The sequence below is a fragment of the Panthera pardus genome, unplaced genomic scaffold, assembly GCF_024362965.1.
Source record: "Panthera pardus isolate Hobbes unplaced genomic scaffold, ASM2436296v1 HiC_scaffold_22, whole genome shotgun sequence".
Lineage (NCBI taxonomy): Eukaryota > Metazoa > Chordata > Mammalia > Carnivora > Felidae > Panthera > Panthera pardus.
In genome coordinates, this window is record NW_026526788.1 from 44,369,556 (window position 1) to 44,393,545 (window position 23,990).

At 50.7% G+C, this 23,990-nt stretch overlaps 1 protein-coding gene across 7 annotated transcripts in view; it reads left to right on the forward strand.

The window, feature by feature from the left end:
• The window catches only part of LDB3 (LIM domain binding 3), a 63,636-nt gene that overhangs the window by 33,160 nt on the left and 6,486 nt on the right, over window positions 1–23,990 (forward strand). For 4 of the 7 annotated variants that reach the window (XM_019444819.2, XM_053909661.1, XM_019444817.2 and 1 more), the window contains 5 exons: window positions 7,391–7,533; window positions 13,915–14,335; window positions 15,998–16,178; window positions 16,811–16,931; window positions 22,473–22,588. In XM_019444819.2, coding sequence (XP_019300364.2) covers window positions 7,391–7,533; window positions 13,915–14,335; window positions 15,998–16,178; window positions 16,811–16,931; window positions 22,473–22,588 — 982 coding nt within the window. Of the gene's footprint in view, window positions 1–3,921; window positions 4,105–7,390; window positions 7,534–13,914; window positions 14,336–15,997; window positions 16,179–16,810; window positions 16,932–22,472; window positions 22,589–23,990 lie in introns of all 7 variants that reach the window. The other 3 variants (XM_019444813.2, XM_019444814.2, XM_019444815.2) reach the window with 1 other exon arrangement.

Below are 23,990 nucleotides of genomic sequence, written 5' to 3' on the forward strand. Positions count from 1 at the left end.
ATTTCCTCATCTGGCATTCAGCGTCTGTGGGCATTAGTCAAGGCACCATGCCTGACTGCTGTGGGTGCCAAAGGAATCAGAAAGGACCAATGTGGGCAGTGGCTAATCATGATGCAAGGTTGGTCATGTGAGGTCCAGAGATAAGGAGCACCCCCCACCCTCCGACCAAGTGGAGGGTCAGAGAAAGCTTCCTGGAAGAAGGCATTTGCGTGTTTGAGCTTCATGAGCAGTTAGGATTAGGACAAGGGCAGGTAGAGAAGGCTGGACAGGTGCTCTAAGCAGAGAGGAAGGGTGCTGAGGAGAAGAAGGGGTGTCCCAGAACCCCAACTTAATCATTTTGGCTGGAATGGAAGGAATGCAGAGGATGTTATGGTTTGTGGTCCAGAGCTGGGATGCCAGCCTTGGGGACTTTGTATTCTGAAGGCAACGTGGAACTAGCAAAGGCTGCAAGGTCCCATTCACACTACCATCTGTGGGGATCGCCATACACTGTTCTCGAGGGGTGTCGTTAGCATAGACTCCAATGACAACAGGGCCCCTGGAGTTGTGCGGTGCAGTGGCCTCACTGCAGAGTGATATGGGCAGGGCTTCCCTGAGCACTAGCCATTAGGTTGCAAGATGGAATGCCAGCTAGATAGGTGGCAGCGTGAGTCATTTCAAGACCAGCCCCCTGACTGGTGTTCTGCCCATCATGCAATCACCAGAGGTGTTCATATCCCATTTTCTTAACTAATACAAATAGCATCCTCACCTAAATAATGGCAACCACCCCCCAGCACGATCAATCACACCTCCGCCATCACCCACAGTTCCAACCAGAGCCCATGACTGTAAAAACCCAAGACCTGGCACCATCACCAAGACCATCCTCATCCTTGCCATACATATCGTCACCATCAATAAGAACATCAACCAAGTCCTGCCATTCTCTCCATCAAGAGCCATCACAACAGAGCAGGGGCACGGGGTTGGCACGCTCTCCTTGATGCCGACCAGATTGAGGGAAGATGTGGGCTGATGGGGGTCTGTAGCCAGGGTGTGTTTTCCCTCTGGCCATACACTTCCCATGCAGCTGTGAGCATTTGAGTACGTGTTGTTGGCTTTGGTTTTGCTTTGCTATTTAAAGTGGATTATGATCGAGTCAGGAAGCAGCTGTCGAATCCTAGACCAGGCTGCAGTGATCTCATGGGCACTCTCTTTGGGGCCGCAGCCAGGGCCAAGTAAGTTCCCTACTCTCCTTGGGGTTTTGGGGGGCCTGTGGAACTTCAGGCCAGAGCTGACCTGGACAAGAACCCGAGATCCTCAGGATTCCCTCAGTGCCATTCCTACTTCCCCTAGGCCCTGGCTGCTTAGTGTCTGTCAACAGTGGCCCTAAATAGGATGCTAGATCATGAATTTTCCTAGGGCCCACAGCCCCCCCCCCCAACTCAGAATTCAGTGTTCATTTGGAGCTATGCCTGGGGAGAGCACCAGGTAAGCTAATCTGACAGAGAATTGGAGCAAAAGAGACAGGCAAAGCCGACTTTCTATTTGTCCTGCAGAGTATTTATTGTCTCTAGCCCAGATACTTTCATCACTCTTGTCCTGAGTGGTGTCCTCAGTTCCCAGAAGCCCACTAGAAGCATGCAACAGGGTCAGGGAGAACCAATAAAGGAGACCAGGTGTCCTGTGTCGGCCGGAGCCTTCCCAGGCAATGGCTTCCGGAAATCAGCTTCTTTCACGGAGGGTGGGTGAGTGGTCTCATGGCATTGCCGCAGGCCTGAGAGCTGGGCTTCCTGAGGCTTTCTGTCAGAACCACTGAGCTGCGAAAGTGCTGGACAGGACATGGCCAATGCTCTGTCTAACCTGAATGCTTCCCACACAGTCAATGGAGAAGAATGGCACTCCCTTTCATGGGACAGTCAACCTAAAGCCTCGCCGTGCCTCTGGTTCTCTTCCCCAACCCTTTCACACTGTTTCATGCCCTTCTCTGCCCCCGCGCCTCGCTGGATGGAAGAGAGAACTTTGGCAATGCTTTGGTAAACCGCTCATGGCCCACTTGCATGGCTACCTGGGACAGACCTCCGCAGCACCTTGCTACTCAAAGTGTGGTCTGGCGACCAGCAGCAGCAGCATCACCTGGGAACTTGTTAGACATGTAGACTCCCAGCCTGCCCCAGACCTACTGAACTAGAAGCTGCATTTTAACAAGATTCCCAGGCGATTCATCTTCATACTGAAGACTGAGTAGCCTTGTAGTGATTAGGGCTCACACCCTTCTCTGCCCCTTGGCAGCTGTGTGATGTTCAGCAGAGATTCAATCTCTCTGGACCTCAGGTTCTTCATCGGTAAAATGAGGATCATGATACCAAACGCTCAGCGAGGTTGAAAGGATCAAATGGAGTGATGCTTGTACAGTTGTTTGGCACAAGGCCTGGCATACAGTAAACACTCACAGAGGGAAGATTAGTATTTGAATTCTTTTCAAATAAGAGTGTGTTTTGTTGGGGAAAGATTCTACTTGACTAGTCACAAGGAGAAGTGTCTTTCTTCCTCCATCAGGGGCCACTTGAAGTACCCGGTAAGGCTTCAAATCCAAAGGCACCTCACTCAGATCCTTCTGTCACTGCCAATAAGTTCCAGGAGGTTGAGCGATTGATTTCTCTCAGTCTCCATTCTCTCGTCTATTAAGCAGAGTCGATGATCAGAGGGTTGTTGTGAGGAATTAAAGACATATACCTGGCACGTAGTATGAGTTCAATAAATGAATTACAGAGGACGGGCAAGGTCATTTCCACTCGCAGGCGCTGCATATCCTGCCGCTGTTGTAGCAAGTACAAATCTTAGTCCAAAGACCCCAATGAGCAAAGAATGTGCATTTCTTTGCTTGCCTATAATTTAAATTTTAGTCTCTGCCTTGCTTTGCAGATGGCAGAGATCTAATCCCATCACCCCAGGCTCTGATGCTCTTTTTTGCCTGGAATGTTTCTGGGGATGAAGCGTTTACAGGATGTCAAGGCGTGGGGGGGGGGGGGGGGGGGTTGGGCACGTGGGCATTTGGTCCTTGGTCGTGGTCTGCCTGTGCTGCCATCTGCTGGGATATTCCCAACCCGTGAGGATACGCTGGTCTACACTGGAAGAGCTGTGACCTCTCTTGTTCCCAGTTACAAGGCTTCTAGGATGTGCAGGTACTCAGGACCATGTCCATGTCACTCTGGGGTATGGGAAGCCCTCGATGATGGCGTGGGGATCTTTGGCTTGTCTTGGGTCGGCCTGCCCCTTCACCATGGGCATGAGGGCCCCTGGGGTCCTGCTACTTCCCCAGGATTTATCCAGAACAGGGGCACAGCTACCTCTATTCTTGAATCCCTCGTTCCACATTGCCTCCTTTCTGGTTCAGATGACCTTGATCTTCCTGGCAGGTAGCTTTCATCCCTCTTCCAAATGCTTTCAGTGCCCTGGGTCCTCCACAGACTAGGCCCTTGATGTGCAAATATCTTACCTCTGTTTTGTGCCTTGTATCATTCCTTCTCAAATGCAATGCATGCTTCTAACTAAATGGGGAAGGGCAAAAGAAAAAGCAAAACAGGATGGGGGAGGAAATTTGGCTGATACTTCAATCTACTTTTCCACCACATTGTGTTTTTATAATATACACAGAGAAAGCAAAATTAGGAAGTCCACAAAAATGGTGGTGTGTGTGGAAACTCACCAGGCTTGAGAATATTTTTGATGTTCTTGTGGCCCTCCAAGAGCTCTGAGCCCTTCCCTCTTGGGGTCCTGGGAGGCTCTTTCCCTGAGGCTGGAAACACACCTACCGGAAGACCATGCTCGTTTTACAGAATGGATGGTGATTTCCACCCAGCCTGCCTCTGCTGCAGCCACCATCCCCATACAGAGGACCCCCTTGACCTGTTGTCTTTTTCGGTCCCGCCTCATCAGCACCCCTATTGAGCATGCTCCAGTGTGCACCAGCCAGGCCACCACCCCGCTGCTGCCCGCTTCTGCCCAGCTGCCTGCTGCTGCCCCTCCCAGTGCGGCCTCGCCACCCTTGACCGCAGCCACTGCCCATGCTGCCACCGCCTCTGCTGTAGCCCCTGCCTCAAGCCCTGCGGACAGTCCAAGGTAATGGGCCCACAGGTGCCGACCCTGACCTCAGGGAAGGGAGGCAGGAAAGTCCTCAACCAGGGTCCACCTGTTGGCAACTGTATCCAGCCCTCAGAAAAGTCCGTGAAAGGTGGTTAGGACCCCAGGGTCCTTGGAAAGCCAAACCTAGCACTGTCTGGTGCTGAGAGTGAAGGGGAGACTGGGAGTCACCGCAGGGGAGCACACTGTGTGCAGTGCAGCACAGAGACTGGATGCGCTGCCTGGCCCCCTAGTGCCTCTCTCTGTCTCTCTGTCTCTCTCTCTCTCTCTCCTCTCTCTCTCTCACACACACACACACACACACACACACACACACACACACATGCATGCACGCACGCATGCAATTAGATAACAAAGAGAGACTTCGTGCACAGTCATTGTTCCGGGAACTAGAATAAGGGGGAGAATGAAAATTGTCCTTGTGGTCCGGGGAAGTCAAGAAAGGCTCTCTGGAGGAGGGAGCAGATGTAGCATTGACCTTGGTAGGTAAGGTAGATCAGATTTGGGCAGATATTTAGCACTAACTTGCCCTCTTCCTTTACCCTCTCTTCTCTTGATGGAGAGCAGGCTAACTCCAGAGGCACCCGATGTCATGGGATGTAACTCTCTGCTCCACCGCTTACTGTCTGTAATCTACAGAAAGTGACTTAATTTCTCTGAAGCTAGGTTTCTCATCTGCTAAGATATTTAATGCAACATCTATTTTTTTAGGGTTGGGACAGAAAAAGTGTACATAAATCACTTAGCACATAAAATTCTCTCGAGTATTGAGTTACTGCATTTCAACCTGACCTCCTGGATACCCAGCAAAGGCAGGGCTGGAGATGGTGGGAGTGGGTGGGTGAGGGTTGCAGTTTGCAAAGGATGCAGGGAGGTGTGGGGAGGTGCAGGGGGTAGGCTGGATGAGTCATTCTGGAATGGCCAGGCAGTGTAATAGCTGGACGGGCCCAGCTCTTTCTGGGCTTCATGGAGCTGTCAAGTTGATGTTTGAGGTCACAGCCAGCTTTCTCAGTTTCCCATGCTCCCCTCCCAGGGTTTTGCTGGAAAGGACATGCTTCTCTGGATCAGGGTTCATAAGTCCCTGGCACAGCCTGAGACAGGATAAAGGGTGGGCACAGTAGCCTGCAGACCTGTGTGCTGCACCCCTACCCCCAGGCTTCACAAGGACCTAGGTGGTGTCAAGCCCAGCCTTTGCCCAGCCCAGCTCAAGCCTCAAGGGTAAGCCCAGTCTGGGCCTCCGGGGGTTGTTTTATTCCAGCTTCCTGGGGTCACTTAGCAAGTTGCTCCCCCTCTACACACCAGGACCTCTTCAGCTAAGGGCACCAAGAAGAAACTTTGAAGAGGGTAAGAAGCGTCCCTGTTGTTAAGTGGGAAGATGCCTCCCCAGTTGGATGGAGAAGCTCTAGATGCTGGGGCCCTGCTCAAGGACAAGCTCCAGCACTATGCTTCAGGCCTCGGTGTCCTCAGTGGCCTGGGGCCCTCAGGACTCCCTCAACAGGGCAAACCCTTCCTTCCTCGGCCTTGCAAAGGGAGATGAGGCCTGGGTGGAAGTTGGAGAGATACTTGGAGGGCTCCCAGCATCAGGCTGGAGCAGAAGGAACCCAGGGATCACACCAGCTACCTCCCTGTCTTACACAAGGCTGGGATGGAGCTAGAGGAAGCCAGTGGGGGGCAAATGGACACCTTAGCCTTTCTTGGAATGGCCTCAGAGTCCTTGCTAGATGTCATAAGCCTCTGATTCCTCCCCTAACACCAACCCTGGACACAGGACCTGTAGCTCCTGGGCTGCTGGGAAATCTTCTTCCACTGGTGGGAGAGTCTGGCTGAGCCCCACTGACCCTCAGCCTTCTCCCACTGCAGTGGAAGCTGGGCACCCCTTCGACACTGCCTCTTTCTCCTCCATTGAGGCCCCTGCTCCACTGTGGTTTATCAGAGAAGCAGACAGGCCCAGGGAGGGGAGACAATGGCTTCACCCAACCAGAAACATGATAACTTGGCCTGGTAAGTCTGCACACCCCCTAGGTCTGGGATACTGGCTGTCTGAGGCTCATTCTACCTCCATACTGTCTGAGCAGCACTACACACCCTTCTGAATCCACTAAGGAGCTTGGCAGTGGGTCCTTAGCTCCAGGCCACCCCCTCCCAGAGCTCTGGAGAAGAAATTACTTCCTTATCCTATGACTCTTCCCAGCACTTGGGCCCGTGGGGAACAGTTGGAAAGAAGGCAGGAAGCCTTGGACTGGGGGAGGATGGTATATTATCAGGGGCTCACTTCTCTAGCATCCCCATCAATGACCCATTTGCCCTGGGTGTGGACATGTGGTCCCCAACGGGATCTGAATGATGCAGGGAGAAACCAAAGGTGTATTCAATAAGGTGTTCTTTAGCTTTAAATGAAAAAAGGTGGGGAGTTGTTCACTGACAACAAAATCGGGAAACACTGAATAAGACAAAGTCAAACATGCCCCTTAACTCCAGTTCTTGGAGCCTTTAGTTCTCCAAGGGAAAAGGCCAAGTACGGCATTTCCTGAGGGCAACGAACTGGGACACTTTCACTTTATCACTTTGGTCCCATGGTCCCTGGGTCACAAGTGGGAAAAGGCTTTAAGACCTCTTGGCAGCTTACTCAGTGGGGAGAGGGCAACAGGAATGCTGTGCAGAGGAGAAGCCTGTGTGTGTGTGTGTGTGTGCGTGTGCATGCGTGCACATACTGGGGGGCTGGTCTCCTGGCTTCCCATGAGACCTCTCTGGAGCACTCTTATCCAGAAACCTGAGATTTGGCGGCTCCTTCCAGCACCAGCAGAAAGGGGAATGAAGAGGCCAGTGGTCTGAGGCTGTGAAGTGCCCCAGGAGGTCAGAAGGTTGAGGGAGAGGGGTAGTTCTGACCTCCTCCATCTGTCTCCTCTCTCCTGCGTCTGCCCCTCCAACCCCAGCCTCACCCTGGTAGTCTCTCCACAGGAAGTGAGGGGTTTCCTGTCTGTTTTCCTGTCTGGCTGGTGGTTTTCCTCCCTCTTTCCTAAGGTGGTGACACCAGCAATGGGCCATATGGCTCTAACCAGACTCACGAAGACTCAGCCCCCAAGGAGCAGCTTCCTCCCCTCTAAGACCCCCACAGTCTTTCCTTCACAGCCTCTGGCAAATCCCCAGCATTTCTGTCAGGTTTCCTCCTCACAGAGGCTCCTGAAGACCAGGCTGCCATGGTTGCAGGCCTCAGGGCCTGGGTGGGGCTGTCCTTCTACTGCTAACTCCTCCCCCTTGGTTCCAGGCCCCAGGCCTCTGCCTACAGTCCCGCCAAGGCGACCTCTCCAGCACCTGCCACTCATTCATACAGTGAGGCCCCAGCTGCCCCTGCGCCCAAGCCCCGAGTTGTCACCACCGCCAGCATCCGGCCTTCTGTCTACCAGCCAGGTGAGAGGCAGATTGGAGGGGAAGCTGTTAGGCTGGACGTGGCTTCTAGGCCACATCCCAAGAAGGATGGTGGCCAGTGAGGTCCTGCTAATGAGGCTCAGCCCTTCTTCCCCCAAATGTGGGCCAGCATCCTGTGGAGCCTGCCTCTGGCCCTGGGGAGACAGGTGAGCGGTACCAGCCAGGGGTGGAGCCTCCCGGCTCTTAGGCAGATAAGGTTCCTGGCTGGGGATTTCCAGGCTCAAGGTAAAGGATGAGAGGGTTTAGAGGGAAGGAGTTTGTTTCCCCAAGAGTCTGGGTCTAGCTCAAGCTGGAAGACAGGCAGCTATAACGAAAATGCCATGGGCTTTGGCCAGTGACCCCGGGCAGGCTGTTCATTCTGTCTGGTCTTTGGGTTCCTCAGCTGAGGCAGGACAATGGAGGCTCAGAGAGCACACGTAATAAGCAACAAAATGGTCTCCTGGTGGCTGAGCTCCCTTGACTATCTGTTCCATTGCTCTGGTCCCCATTCTCATCACTGCTCAGGGCCCCTTCACAGGGATGAGGACTCAATCCCACTTCCCTCTTTCCTCAGCAAAGTTTGGCCTGCTCCCCAGAGCCCGAGGACAATTCTCAGTCTGGCTTGCACCTCAGTTTCCCCTGCCTGCCCCTGCTGAGTGAACCTGAGGGCTCCTTAGCTAATTTCCCAGGTTGGGGGAGGGTCCTATGTGCCTGGTCTATAGGATGTGCCCACAGGAGGGCTCTGGGCAACTACAGCCATCCAGGGCTGACATCACCATCCTTCCCGCTGGATTCTGACTCTGAACTCCAGGAGGGCAGGGCGGGTGGCAGATTTTCTTCACTGTATCCCCAGCACCTGACTCAGGCCCGACACAGAGGAGGTGCTCAGCAAAGGTAGTGAATGAAGGAATAAATGAATGAATGAATGAACACTGGTGAGGAACTCCAGTTGGGGGTGAGAAATGGAGAGGGAGAGGCTGTGAACTGTGCACTCTGGTGGTTGAACACACGGGGGTAATGGATCACAAGGGTTCCCAGAGTGGTACCCTGGTGCAGGTTCCATGGGTGGGTGAGATAGGGTTTTAGGTGGGCACACGCTTCTCATTTAAAGCATTGTACTTCCAACATATTTCTCTGTACAGCCATCTTGAATACAGCAACAATGACATTTTCCACTTGCAGTAGTATACAAACTGTTCTCTGCCCTGCTCCCAAATCGTTACACACACAACCATCTTCACATATGGTAAAAGCGATGGAGTGAGGAAGCCAATGACCTGTTAGGGAAGCAGGTAGCTAACTCTAAGGAACAGGGAGGGGGCTCCCGTGTGTCCTGCAAGAGACAGGGAGTTGGTCCAGCAGTCATGAGGTAGAGGAACAGCAAAGTCTGGACTCAGGAGCATATCCTGTTAAGGAAAATGAGAGACTCCAGAGAGGATCCTCAATGAAGCCGGAGAGCTGGGGAGGTAAGACAGAGAGTGAACAGAAAGGGCCTTGCTTTGGGGAGCTTGACTTGATGCGCAGGGGGCCGAGGAGCCCTCATCAGCCTTCCGGTTAGAAAGCAGTCTGACGGCGGCGGTGGTAGAAGCAGCTTGGGCATCAGGCAGTTCCTGTGCGGGGGGTGGGGTGGGGGGGCTGCTCTGAAGTCAAAGCGCTTCATCTCCGCAGCCTGGGTTTCCCGCTCTGAAAACGACCGCGAAACTATGTAGACCTCCTGTTCTGGGGAAGAAATGAAGGGTACTTGACCCACAGGAGGTGCCCTTCCCTGTCCTTTCAGAGGCAGGGACACACAGTTCTGAGATTAAAAATCCACAGGGTTAGAGAGCAACTCGGAGCTGGTTGCAATGATGAAAAATCTCCGAGGGAGCTGGAGGACGCGGTGCCCTGCGGGGACGGGGACCACCGGAGGGAGGGTGGAGAGTTGTTTGGGTTAAGCCGCGGCGGGTGGAGGTGCGGCTCTGTCCCGGCGCAAGAAGCGCATTTCCGTCCCGGCCCAGTCCGGGATCCCTTCCCAGGCGGGTCCTCCCGAGCACCTTCCGGGGCGGACCCCGGGCTTTGGCGCCCCCGCCCCGGCTGCCGGCTCTCCTCCGCAGGCCCGCCAGGGGGCGGCAGGGCTCCGGGGGCGCGCGCTGCCTGGGCGCGCCCGGCGCCCCTCTCTTCGCTCCAGGGCTGGGGCCCAGGCGGACGAGACGGGCCGGAGCCCCGGGGCGGCGGGCCTCCCTCCGCGGCGTTCCCAGGCGGTGCAGACGTTAACTCATGCCTGCCCGCAGGGAAGGGGGAGGCAGGGCTGCTGGCAGGAGGCCCGGGGAGAGCGGGCCCGAGCCGCTCCCGTCCTTCGCCGACCTCGGTCCGGCCCGCAGCTCCTCGCGGGGCTCCTCCGGGCCGAGGGTGGCGTTCGCAGCCCGGGTCTTATCGCTGGCGCCGGGGCTGGGCGGCCGCTCCCCAGGAGCACCTGGGGCCGAGGAGGCTGCCAGGCGGGCCTCACCGTGGGCGGAGGGGCCCCGCGCGGGCCGGGGGAGGCCATGTCGGCCTGAGGGCCGGGCGGGGGCCGGCGCTCGCGGGGAGCCAGGCCCGACCTGGAATGAGTCAGAAATCACCTTGTTTAATTACACATTCCCGAGGCCGCCGAGTGCGATAGGGGCCTTTTGAACTTGCCAATTAGAGGTGAAATATCACCTTCTAATTTAGACGGGCTTAATTCCGTCAAGCAGAAATAGCAACAGCCCCGGGCTCGGAGATGGGATATCAAGTCTCTCTCCTGGCACGTCTGGGGTGACGCGACCAGCCAGGAGGAAGGGCGCAGAGGGAAGGGGACTGTGAAGCAGCTGCTGCTCGCGCTCTCACCCTCACCCCACTGGAATGGGGGGACGCGATGTGGAAGGGAAGCTGCCGGCCCGAGCCTGGGGGGGAAGGGAAGGTCCCTAGCTCGGGGGTGGGCGTATATCTGAGCAAGGGAGCGGCCCACCGGGGTCCAGACTCTGGCGTGCCTCTGACCTGAGGAGACTTTCTTGGGGGCTTAGAAAAGGAGGCTGGATCTGGGAGTCTGGGAGGCCTTCCGGAGTGGGGGGGGGGGGGGGGGGGGGAGGGGGGGGAGAACGTCTGGCAGGCGGAGGGAAGCAGGAAAAGTGGGCAAGGGCCCGATTTGGAAGCGGCGTGCTAAAGCCTGTTTTGCTGCCCAGGGGGTGGTTTAAGCAGGGAATCTGGAGTTGAGTCCAACTGCCCAAGCTCCAGTTTGAGATAGGTAGTTCACTAGCTCCCTAACTTTGCCGTAATCACTTAGGCTCACCAAGCTTCATTCCCCATCTGTAAAATGGACTAGAAAATATCTGTCTCCTTGGATTGCAGTATTACATGCAGTAGGGCAGGTAAAGGGCCTGGCATGTGGAAGCAGTCAGTACTTGGTAGCCGCTGTTCTGTTGAGGGCAGCACTGCCCAATGAAAATAAATCTTCTTGTTAGCCACATTTCTAATAAAGGAAAAGGAAGCAGGTGAAATCAGTTTTAACATATTTTATATAACTCAGTATATTCAAAGCATCATTTCAATATATACTCAATATAAAATTATTGAGATACTTTATATCCTTCACTTGTACTAAGCCCTGAAATCTGGTGTGTATTTTATGTTCTTGGCACTTCTCAATTTGGACTAGCCTCATTTCAAGTGATTACTAGCCACATAGGGCTGTGCAGTGGCACAGGATTAGGGCTTTGTTTTTAATCCTTTTAGCAGAGATCCCACACTTTACAAAAAAGAGAGAGAGAGGAGTGGGGACAAAATCTTGCACAGAACCCCATTATATATACTAGAGAGGAATGACTCTGCTCTGAAGTTCTTCTAGATCACCTCTCCCCACACCCCCTCCCTGGTGGTGTTCCCCTCATCACCCCTGCCCCCAGCACTTTGAGACCCTCTTGCTCTGAGCACTTGGCTTTTATGCAAGGTTGTTAGAGAGGATGACAGCATTTCAAATTTGGCTTCACAAATGTTGTTCCAGTAGGTCCTCACCACTCCCTTTGAGGCAGGTAGGAACATCATACATTCCACCACAGGTGAGTAGACTCAGTCCCAGGTTATCTGATTACAGGGTGTCACATCTCCCACCCCCACTCCCAGCATCCTGTGGTCTCCCTGGACAGGTTCCCCTAGGTGACCATCAGGCAGTTCATCCACACGCTGAGACCCAGGAAGCATCATCCTCACCACCCTCACTAATGTGAAAGGATGCATACACTGTGCCCGGCACTAGGCTAAGCACTTTATATTTCTTGTCTTCTTTAATCCTCCTGTAAGGTACTAAGAATTATTAATGCCATTTTAAAAAAAGAAAATTCAGGGGGCGCCTGGGTGGTTCAGTCAGTTGAGCGTCCAACTTCGGCTCAGGTCACAATCTCGCGGTCTGTGAGTTCGAGCCCCGCCTCGGACTCTGTGCTGACGGCTCGGAGCCTGGAGCCTGCTTTGGATTCTGTGTCTCCCTCTCTCTCTGCCCCTCCCCTGCTCATGCTCTGTCTCTCTCTCTGTCAAAAATAAAAATAAACATTAAAAAAATTTAAAAAAAAAAAAAGAAAATTCAGGCCCAGAGACGTTAAGGAACTTGCCCAAGGACACACAGCCAGGATGCAGTAGTGTTGGGACCTGAACCTAGGGCTTTTGATGGTTGTGCTACATGTCAGAGCATGGGACCTCCTCCAGGTGGATAGTTCCTCCTCAATGACACGGTACACCGAGATTTTCTGGAAATCAGACTCCTATTCTTTCCAGAGGCAGCTTGGGGTAGTAGAATGGTTTTGGAGACTCACTCTGCCACTTACTGGCTCTGTCTGAGCCTCAGTGACCTCAACTGTCAAGGGAACTAACCTAGGTGACTTGTTATGCGCCAAGCCTATTCCCTTAATAAGTGGGAAGAAGATTGATTCCTCATGGAGAGAATTTTACCTTTAGAAGCCAGCATCACTCCCGGGATGGTTCCAGGGCAGGGCTGTGGACGATTTTACCCCTTTACCTTTCAATAACATAGGCCTGATCCCTACCCACCCACAGCACAGGGGTTCCCATGTTAGCCTGCTCTGAAGGGCCAGTAATCTGGGAGCAGAAGGTAGAGTTGGAGCAGCAGGCCCCCAGGGTGGTCCAGAAGAACCAGGTGGGAGAGATCAGAGGCCAGGTGGGGAACTTTAGCCCTGAGCAAGACCTTCCTTTCCAGGCTAGCGACTGATGGGGGCTGCCTCAGCACCCCTCACTATAGTGCATCCACCTAGGCAGGCTCAGGAATGGAGGGAGGCTGCCCCAACATGTTTCCCAGGATAGGAGGAATGAGGCCTCTTTCCAGAGGCTCAGACTGTGAGCTGAGGTGAGGCTTCTGAACCCTCCCTGGCTGGAAGAGGAAGCTGGCTGGAATATGTGTGCAGGCTCCACAGCAGAGGCAGCAAACCTGAGAGATCTGGGTTTTGAGGGCTCAGGCCTCAGAGGGCCTCTGGTAAGCAGCTGCAGTGCTCTTTGGCGTTGTCACCCCAAAAGCGTGTTCAACTCTCAGGGAGCAGGAAGAGGGGGTTCCAGAACTGAGGCAGTACATTCTCGACCTGCACTCTGACTTCCATGGTAATTTCTGCACAGCCACTCAGACATTCTCGGTTTCCACTAAAGTGATGTGGGAGAGCATGGGTGTCCCAGAGGCAGCCACAGACTCGGGTGAGCTGTCCCCCCAACATCTCTGCCCAGGCTTCCTCTGTGCGGTTCTCTTAAGACCCCCAACCCCCACCCCAATCAAAGCAAGGTGAAATGTCCCCCCAGTACAAATCAAGCCAAACTCTTTTTCAAGAAAACAATTGCAGCTGAACATGAAACCTGAACCTGAAAACCCAACTGCCCTGTCATCGGCTCTGTCCCCAAGGCTGGACTAGGTCCAGGTTCAGCAAACACATTTGAGGCATGTCAGATGTCAAATCGCTGGTCAGAGTGCAACCAAAAGCATCTTCCAGGCAAGGCCAAGCCGACCCGCTCCCACCCTCTTCCCGGCCCAGAGGACCCAAATATGAGGCTTGCCTGGCACCCCCTGCCCCCCATTCCCTGTCTTCTGCAGGCCTCTGGCAGCCAAGGCCTGGCCGAGCCCCACCCCACACAGCTGCAGATATTTATAGCTATGTCCCTTTCCCAGCCCTGTCCCAGCTCCCGAGGGCTCTGCGCTGGCTGTTCTCTATCTCCCTTGGCTCCCTGCTGCAAAATCAAATCTGGGGCATCAAGAAGTTCAGGAACGTGTCTGCCATAGGAATTGGAATTGTATTGCTCTGATATTAAGCCACCTTTTACAGTTTTCTGGCGGTGGGGGCGGGGGAAGTTGGGGGAAATGAATTCCTGATACATTTTTCTTTGGCTATTTTTGCCTTGCAGCGCCTGCATCTACCTACAGCCCATCCCCAGGGGCCAATTACAGTCCAGCTCCCTACACCCCCTCACCTACCCCTGCCTACACCCCCTCGCCTGCCCCCACCTACTCCCCTTCCCCGGCACCAACCTATACCCCCTCGCCAGCCCCAAGCTATAACCCTGCATCCTCAGTGACCTACAGCGGGGGCCCTGCGGAGTCTGGCAGCCGCCCACCGTGGGTGACAGACGACAGCTTCTCTCAGAAGTTTGCCCCTGGCAGGAGCACCACCTCCATCAGCAAGCAGACCCTGCCCCGAGGGGCCCCTGCCTATACCCCAGCAGGGCCCCAGGTGTCCCCCCTGGCCAGGGGCATCGTTCAGCGGGCTGAACGCTTCCCAGCCAGCAGCCGGACTCCGCTCTGTGGCCACTGCAACAACGTCATCAGGTATGGTCCAGCCTTGGCCGTGAGCTGGGGTGCTAGAAGGGCAGTGGGGAGGCTCGCCCACTCTCTGAGCCTTGGTGGGGGGGTGACAGGGGGAGGGAGGGCAGGTATAGGAAGAAGGCTGCGGAGCAGCCTCGGGTGCCTCTGGCTTGCCACCTAGTCTGACCCCCTTTGAGCTTTAGCTTCCATACCTGTGTGACACCCACATCCCTGGGGAGTCGGGAGAATTCCATGAGGTAAGTGACTGAAGCTCCCAGCGCAGTGCCTGGTGCCAGGACCTCCCCCTTGGGCTAAGGCCGGGTTCTGGGAATTGTTGGTCTTGTTGTCAGTAGGTTTATAGGGCATGTTGCAAGCTGGCTGACAGTGCTAGTTTTGACCCAGCTTTCCTTTAGGGTTGCTTCTGGGTCTTTCCACAGACAGGCCTGTGCTGCTCAGGGCTTTGGTGGGCATCTACTACACTAAAAGGAAAACAAGTCATTTCATGGACCATAGGTGATGCTTGTTGGAACATAGTATGTTTATAGTATGTGTGTGTTTGGGAGGTAAGATTATATATGTGATAAATACACTTTTATTTAAAAATAAAGTAACACAGAAAAAGGAAAAAGAAAGAAACAAAGTACACTTGCTCACTAGAGAAGAATTAGAAAATTCAGAGAAGTGGGCCATGTGGGTGGCTCTGTCGGTTAAGTATCCAACTTCGGCTCAGGTCACGATCTCATGATTCTTGAGTTCAAGCCTCGCATCAGGCTTTGTGCTGACCTTGCGGAGCCTGCTTGGGATTCTCTCTCTCTCCCTCTTGCTCTCTGCCCCTCCCCAACTTGTGCTGTCTCTCTTTCAAAATAAATAAATAAACTGAAAGATTAAAAAAAAATTCAGGGGGTGCCTGGGTGGCTCAGTCAGTTGAGCGTCTGACTTCAGCTCAGGTCATGATCTCGCAGTCTGTGAGTTCGAGCCCCACGTCGGGCTCTGTGCTGACAGCTCAGAGCCTGGAGCCTGTTTCAGTTTCTGTGTCTCCTCTCTCTCTGCCCCTCCCCCGCTCATGCTCTGTCTTTCTCTCTCTGTCAAAAATAAATAAACATAAAAAAATTTTTTTTTTAATTCAGAAATGTAAAAATTTAAATTTAAAGCATTTCCTTGTAGTCCCACTGCTCTGACTGCTAATCTGGAACTAGGCAACGCGGGCTCATATACTGGGTCTACTGTACTGGCCTTGAACAACCTACTTCACCTCTCTGTGCCTCAGTTTCCTTATTGAAAATGGGTACTCTAATTCTACTTCTTAGGATTGTTGTAAGAACTAAATACGTCAATAAATGCACATTTCCTCTTAGGTAGTGCCACAGAGTCAGCGCTCAATAAACCTCCACCATTGGCGTGGTCATCTTTGCTGTTCGTATTATAATTATCAGGCGTCAACTGAATGGATATTCTACAGTATGCTTCCCTGGTCCCCTACTGGCAGATATCTGAGCCGCTTTCCCCTTTCTCTTTATTGTAATTGATGCAACAATGAATATCTTTTTGCATAGAGCTTTCTCTGAATTTCACATTAGTTCGTTAGAACAGTCACAAAAGTCAGGGTTATGGGGTCACAGCATGAATACTGTTGGGGGGTCCTGAAATATCTGGTCTCAAGCTTGGTGCTGTTCTCTGCTTCTCCAGGGGCCCCTTTCTGGTAGCCATGGGCCGTTCCTGGCACCCGGAGGAGTTTAACTGTGCCTACTGCAAGACCTCCCTGGCGGACGTGTGCTTCGTGGAGGAGCAGAGCAATGTTTACTGCGAGCGCTGTTATGAGCAGTTCTTTGCCCCAGTCTGTGCCAAATGCAACACCAAAATCATGGGGGTAAGTGGGCAGCATCCCTCTCCTCTGACCCTGTATTTTCCCCACCAGTCTCTTCCCATCCCCAGGATTGTGGGGTCCCCTTAGGAAGCCAAGAAGGGGCCGCTAACAGAGAACGACTCTCTTTCTATCCTACAAGGGAGTTGGTTTGCCACCAAGGGACTGGGGAGCAAATGAACTTGAAGGGAGAGATGGTTACATGCCCCGGGCCACACAGCTTGAAGCGTTGGCAGAGCTTCTGCAAAACAAGTTATCACTTCATAGACTGACCTTGCCATGCACCCACGTATGGCCTTGACCCCCCCTCCCCAAGCTCCTTTGGGAAAATGGCGGCCATAAGCAGTACTTCCCCACCAGCTTTGATGGGAGGGTTAAGAATCACAGCTTAGGTAACCACCTTCCAGATGATTCTGACACAGAACCTGGTACCCAGCAAGTGCTGCATGAGCAGGAACTCCTCTGCCACTGCCCTCACCCCTCCACTCCCAGGCCTTTCCTGAGCACGTCCAAGGTCCACTTAGTCCTGGTCCTCTTTGGGATGCTCCAGCAGTAGCCAGGGCCTGGTGAGGGAGAGCAGGCCCAGCTTCCTCTCTCCCCGGGAGCTTTCTGACCTGAGCTGAGGCTCTTTCCCCCAGGAAGTGATGCATGCCCTGAGACAGACATGGCACACCACCTGCTTTGTCTGCGCAGCCTGCAAAAAGCCCTTTGGGAACAGCCTCTTCCACATGGAAGATGGGGAGCCCTACTGCGAGAAAGGTAGGACCACTGTGCTGCGGGGAGGCCTGGTGGTGTGGGAGAACAGGGCAGGTGCGGGGAATTCCTGCCTTTGTCTGTTCACATGGGACCATCAGGAGGCTCCAAATGGCAGAATCATGGTTTTCTGGGAGTCGGGTCTATAGCTTCTCCCCCCCCCCCCCCATATTCAATCTTTGCTCCCTTCCCTGCACCAAATATGTGGATCACAGGTGGCATCTTGTAACCACTTGGGAACCATCAGATGATTTTGATCTGGAGACCACAAGGTCGAGTCTGAAAAGGCTTTGGCTCTGGACTTTGAATTAGGTTCTGTCCCAGGCTCCACCTTGGACGGGCTTTGTAACCCTGAGTGAGTTATTAAACTTCTCTGAGCCTCACTTTCCCCATCTGTAAAAAGGGGGCATATAAACACCTGCCTCATGAGTTGTAGTGAGGATTTAACCTGAGAAAGTGTATAAAGCATCAAACATGTGAAAGCCCCTTTTCCTGCCCCTCTCATGTTCTTCCAGAGTCCTATGATCTCCCTGTCTGAATTCAGTTTCTCTTTTCCCCAAATGCTACATTTTACCTTAAACTTGGAGTAAAGTATTGTAAATTCTGAAGACAAAGCACTCTACTAGAGATTTGCTGTCCTGGCTAATCAGCCACTCACTCACTCATTTATGCATAGCCTGCCTTTTTCAGAAGAGGGTTTGAGGCAGGTTCCAACAAAGGTAACGTGGACATGAAGGTTAATACAACAGAACTAGAAAATCAGCACCAAGCAGAAAAGGGAAAAGCAAGCAGGCTGATTGTGAAGAATAACAGAGCAACAGTGACTGGGCAGCCAATTTGAGGGCAGAAAGAGAAACACAGTAAGTTAGTTTACTTTAAAATGAGAAAGGAGAAAACATTCCAGTTCCTCAAGGGGAAAAGCAAAATAGACTAAAACTATTTTCCCCTGACAATAAGTTAGAAAAGAAATTTCTTGGGTTCTTGTATACCGGCAAGTTCTCTTTCTAGCTCTTATTAATTGAATTACTTAGTTACTGAGTCATTCTGTGCCTCAGTTTCCATATCTGTAAAAGGGAGCAGATAATGATATCATTTCCTTTCTTATGAGTGCGTGGTGATAATTGTTAGATAATTAGTAGATAATGGATAAGTGTGCAGTTGTGTCAATACAAATTGCTATTATTCATTGGCTGAGAGCATTACAACTTCCATAATTTGTGTCTGAGGCTTGCAAAAGAATGACAGATTTCCACTATCACCACTGTCCCTCTCCATGGTAACCACCCCCCGCCCCCCGGCAAAAACACTGATGGACATTTGGGTTGCTTCCATTTTTTGGCTATTGTGAATAATGCTGCTATGAACATGGGTGTCCATAGATCCTGTTTTCTTGTTTTTTAAGTTTATTTATTTATTTATTTTGAGAGAGAGAACGTGGGTGAGGGGCAGAGAGAGGGAGAGAGAGAATCCCAAGAAGGTCCTGTGCTGTCAATACAGAGCCTGATGTGGGGCTTGAACTCACAAGCCATGAGAAATCAAGAGTCAGATGCTGAATGGACTGAGCCACCCAGGTGCCCCTAAAAGACCCTGTTTTCAATTCTTTGGGGGTATATACCCAGAGGTAGGATTGCTGGGTCATGTGGTATTTCATTTTCTGAGGCTTTCAGGAACTTACATACTAGATGCACCCTTTTACAATCCCAACAGTGCACAGAGTTCCAATTTCACTCCATCTTTGCCTACACTTGCAAATTTTGCTACGTTTTTTTGGTAGCTGCCATCCTAATGAAGGTGAGGTGGTATCTCTTGTCATCATTTTTATCAGCAACTTGGAAGAAGACACAGAAGGGAGAATGCCAGAATGATAGGATCTAGACTCAAAAAAGATTTCATCAATTACCATGATGAGCTGACACTTTTATATATGATACCTTGCACGTAAGTAAGAGAGGTAGGAAGGTCAGCCCTTCATGGATGGGCCTACCCTGGAGCAGTGACCCAGACTGGTGGGGTGTCACAACCACCTGGGAAACTTTAAAGATATAAAGAACACCTGGGTGGCTCAGTCGGTCAAGCGTCTGACTGTGGCTCAGGTCATGATCTCACAGTTCGTGGGTTCGAGCCCCGTGTCGGGCTCTGTGCTGACAGCTCAGAGCGTGGAGCCTGCTTCGGATTCTGTGTCTCCCTCTTTCTCTTCCCCTCCCCTGCTCATGCTCTTTCTCTCAAAAATAAACACTAAAAAAATTAAAAATTAAAAAAATAAAGGTACTAGAAAGATCAATTCTCAGACCTACAGATGCAGAATTTCATCACTCTCCCCCCACACAGATGATCCTATATTCAGTTAGGTTTGAGAATTGAGGTATGATCCCCAGACCAGCAGTATCAGAATCAGAGAAATGCAGATCTTTGGGTCTCACCCCAGATCTGCTGAATCAGAAACTCTGAAGGGTGGGGCCCAGCAATCTGTGTTTTAGTGAACACTCAAGATGATTCTGTTTGAGAACGACTACTCTAGGGAAGCGCTAAGCCCTTTTTCAACAGAGAGCACCTGTGATTTGGTGGATGGAAACCCTTTTACAATAGCAATAAAATCCATTAAATACAGGGTATGAATTCAACTTGGGGCATAAGAGAGTAAGTCGAAGAAAATTATAAAGACCTAATAGGAGAAATAAAGTAAGAAATAAATGAGGAGCTAGATTATGCTCCTGGTGGGAAAGACCCATGCACAAACTTACTTCCAATTATATTCTCATTGTTTTAGGATAAATGAGAAATATATTAACTTCAAAAAAACGTATTAGGGCCAAGACTTGTGCTACCAAATTTTAAAACAAAGTGGCAGGCACTTCTTAAGACCATACAGAATCAAATATAAAATAGAAAAACCGATCAGTAGGCAAGACTAGACGTTCCATTTTAAGAGCTTAATCTTAGGCTGCACAACGAGAAAAGGAACCAGTATTTAATAAGGTTTTCTGAACATTCCTTTTGTTTTTCCATTCATCATTTATCCATCAAGTATATGCCAGTTCCTATGAAAGACACTGTGCATTGGGAATGGGTCTTTGTCTCAAAAACCTCAAGCAGACACATCATCATGTGATATGCCATCACATAAATGGATAGTCCAGCGATAATGATTGAATGGATGAATGAATGGAATGAGAAGGCAGGGAAGCCAAGAGAAGCCCCCAGGAAGGTCATCTTGTCTCTCTTGGTTGAGGTAGAGGATGAAGGCTTCCCAGGAGGAAGGCCTGGCTCAAAGCATTGTCGAGATCCAAGGTAGACAAAGTGGGGATGGTTTTCCAAGCCCAGGGCCTGGTTCATACACAGGCATGATGAGGTAAAGGAGAGAGACAGAGCCAAGGGCATCTGGAGGCTGGGAGTAATGAGAGAGAAGTCAGAAGTGGGGGTGCAGGGCTGGCCCTCCCGTGGAGATGGGGTAGCCTATGACCCTGTTTCTCACCCACACTAGTTCCTACAGAGCACAGAGTCAACTGTAAACTGTAACTTTGTAAAGGAAGCAAAATAATGTTTTCTTTGCTCTGGTGAGGTGATAGATTTCTGCCCACCAAACAAATTAAGAATCCTGTCAGAGATAGGATTAACAGACTGTGATATTTATAACGACATTTGCATGACAAACTGTAATTAAACCCCAAAGGGAAAACCATACATTGGAAAAAATACGCAAGAGATATAACTTATCAAAGCTCAATGGCAAATAGATAACTGAAGACCACATAAAGTTGTGGAAAGAGAATGAACTTTGGAGTCCATCAGGCTCCTACTGCTTGTGTGCTGGAACCTCTAGGGCCAGTTTCCTTGTCTTTAAAATGGGAATAATACTTCTTCACAGACCTGCTGTGAAGATTCACCAAGAAACTTAGGAAAGCACTAATATCGGACCGGTGCATAATAGACACTTGGATCACGTTTCCTTCCCTCCTTTTATCATTTATAAAGACATTCACAGTAAGAGCCACTATTTCTGAGTGTTTGTGCCAAGTACATTCACATGCATTATCTTATTCAATCTGTACAACCACTCCACAACTTAGGTACTGAAAGATGAGACACTGAGGAGTTAGGTGGTTTGTCCCAGGTATGAACAATTCCTGAATACAGCTGGGACTTGGGCTCAGTGCTTTCTTTCTCCAGAACCCAAGTTCATGGGGCGCCTGGGTGGCTCAGTCAGTTAAATGTCCAACTTTGGCTTAGGACATGATCTCACGGTTCACGAGTTTGAGACCCACATCGGGTTCTGTACTGACAGCTCAGAGCCTAGAGGCCGCTTCAGATTCTGTGTCTCCCTCTCTCTCTGCCTCTTTACCACTCGTACTCTGTCTCTCTCTCTCTCTCTCTCTCAAAACAAAAAGAACCCAAGTTCATAACACCCTGTGGCTCACTGCCCCTCTGCATGTGGTCTACAATGGCAAACAGGCTCACTGTCCCCAAGGAGAACTGAGCAGAAAAATGATAAAATGAAAAGCCAACTGTGGAGAGACAAGTGTACCTCTAGGGGAATGAAGGCTTTGTAAAAGGCATCTAACTTCTCTAAAAGAATCTGGAAGAGTTCTACAGTGAGTGCAGTGGAACTGCTGCCCCTGGGACCCAGACAGGCAGCTCCTGAGTTGGAGAAGGATGGGCCCACTGTGTCTCAGCTGTGTGACTCTGGTGAGCCTCAGTTTCCTCATCCACAGAACAAAACAAAACAAAAAATGATTATAGTTCCATCTCTAAGGGATGTTTTTTGAAGATTAAGTTTATTCATTGACTTACTGATTCACTGGTTCATCTATTCATGCATTCATTCAACACGTATGTGTTGGGTATGGATTTGTGTGTCCAGCACTGTGTTGAGGGTGGAAAGAAAGCTAATACAAACTTATACATAGACCATGACATTGAGATACTAGTAAATAATACTATCTATGTGAGAATGCTTGATAGGCTGCAAAGCATTATACAAATAATACTTGCTATTATTATCTCTTTGGCTGGGGTGGGGGATGGGGGTCATGTCTTAACGTAGTAGTTCAAATATTGTTTCTAGTAGTGAAAATTTGTTATCAACACAAATGCCCAATGACAGAAGAATTTCCAAACAAAGAGCATACTATAATTCCTAAAAATGTTAAGGGCTCTCCTTCTTCCAAACTAAGCATAGCTGTTGGGAAATATGATTTTTTTTTTCTTTTTTGGGATTGGTTGGTTTAGGCTATAAAAGCTGACAGAGACAGAGGAGAAAATCACCCTGCAGAAAGTGAGTGACAGATCCAGAAAGCGTTTGCAAATCAAACCAGCCAAGAGTGGCAACTAAGCCTGAATCCATACAACACCACGACAAAGTATTGAAAAGGAAAGAAACCCAATCATGTAACTAAACATTTGTCTGCAGGATGACAAGTAACCAGTTCGGTTGTACCCACTGCCCCAGTTCAGTGATATGGGGTGCTCTCCTGGCATTGGGTCAGTGCGTCCAGGATACTTCTCCCAGCCTGCCTGGATGCCAGGTCCTCACTCTGCCTTTCATTTCAGACTACGTCAATCTGTTCAGCACCAAGTGTCATGGCTGTGATTTCCCTGTGGAGGCTGGAGACAAGTTTATTGAAGCCCTGGGCCACACCTGGCATGACACCTGCTTCATCTGTGCGGTATGTTTTTAGCCTGGGGTTCTCACTTTCTGAGAAGGGGCAGGAGGGACCTAGTGGGGCCAGGTGACCAACCCTCTACACCCCTTTCAACTCTGGCCTTCTGATACTCTGATCATTTTTAAAAGCTGGCAAGTACCGTGATGCCTTGATATGTCACAGTCAGGCAAAGTTTTATTACTAATAAGTATGTATAAAGCAATGTGGCTTTGTTACTCTCCATCTCATAAGGACAGCAGAGTGTCCTCCCAGGGTCTGTCAGACCAGCAACTGGCCTCACCAGCAGTGCTCTCAACAGTTGGGAGCAATGACGTGAGTTCGAGCCCCGTGTCAGGCTCTGTGCTGACAGCTCAGAGTCTGGAGCCTGCTCTGGATTCTGTGTCTCCCTCTCTTTCTGCCCCTCCCCTGCTCATGCTCTGTCTCTCTCTCTCCCTCAAAAATAAATAAATAAATAAATAAATAAATAAATAAATAAATAAATAAAATACTTGGGAGCAGTGAATGATGCCTGGGTTAAAATAGAGATGGATGGTTTCCTATGGTTATAAGATGTGTTAGATATGATGAAGTGATTTAAGGGTTTTCCCCCAAATTTTCACCGTGAAACACCAGATTGTAGCTTGTTGACTCATCCTATGAAAAGCTGAGATAAGGCTTTTTTTGAGAGAATCTTTAGGAATTGGGGCTGAGTATCATTTTATTTTCCTAAATGGTCTTGTTCTTGATGTGTAGTTGCCAGGAGATAAACCCTAGATTAACTATTAACCACGTGCCATTTATTTCTGCCAAACAGCCAGGTCATTTTTCCCATGAGATTGGCACTTTCCTTCCGAGGGCTTCGGGTTGGGGAGGAGACACAGCAAGAAGTCACCGACATTTAGACTCTGCCTTAGATTTAGGGAATATTCAGCCCTGAGAAAGTCCTGTCATGTGAGTCTGCAATTGCCTGAACTTTATTTGGGAAAATTAATGTGCTGCTACTACTTTCTTTTTTCTTTTCTTTTTTTTTAAACCAGAGCTGCCAAGGTAAAGTGTGGTATGTATCAAATATCCATGCAGTTTAAACTTGAGCAATTTTTATAGACTGAGGAGATAGGACAACCCTCGCCATAAAGTTTACTGCAATGCGCTTCAGGTTTCCACGCCTCCATTCGTGGGGTGCACTGTATTGACTCGGTGTGTTTGTTTGCTAGGGCAGCTGCAACAACATACCAAAATCTGATGGCTTCAGCAGCTGAGATGTATTCTCTCACAGTTCCAGAAGCTAGAAATCCAAATTCAAGGGCCACGTTCTCTCTCCCGGCTTCTGGTGGTTGCCAGCAATCTCTGACGTTTCTTGAATTACAGCTACGGAACTTCTGTCTCTGCCTCCACGGTCACACGGCCACCTTCCTTCTGTGTGCCT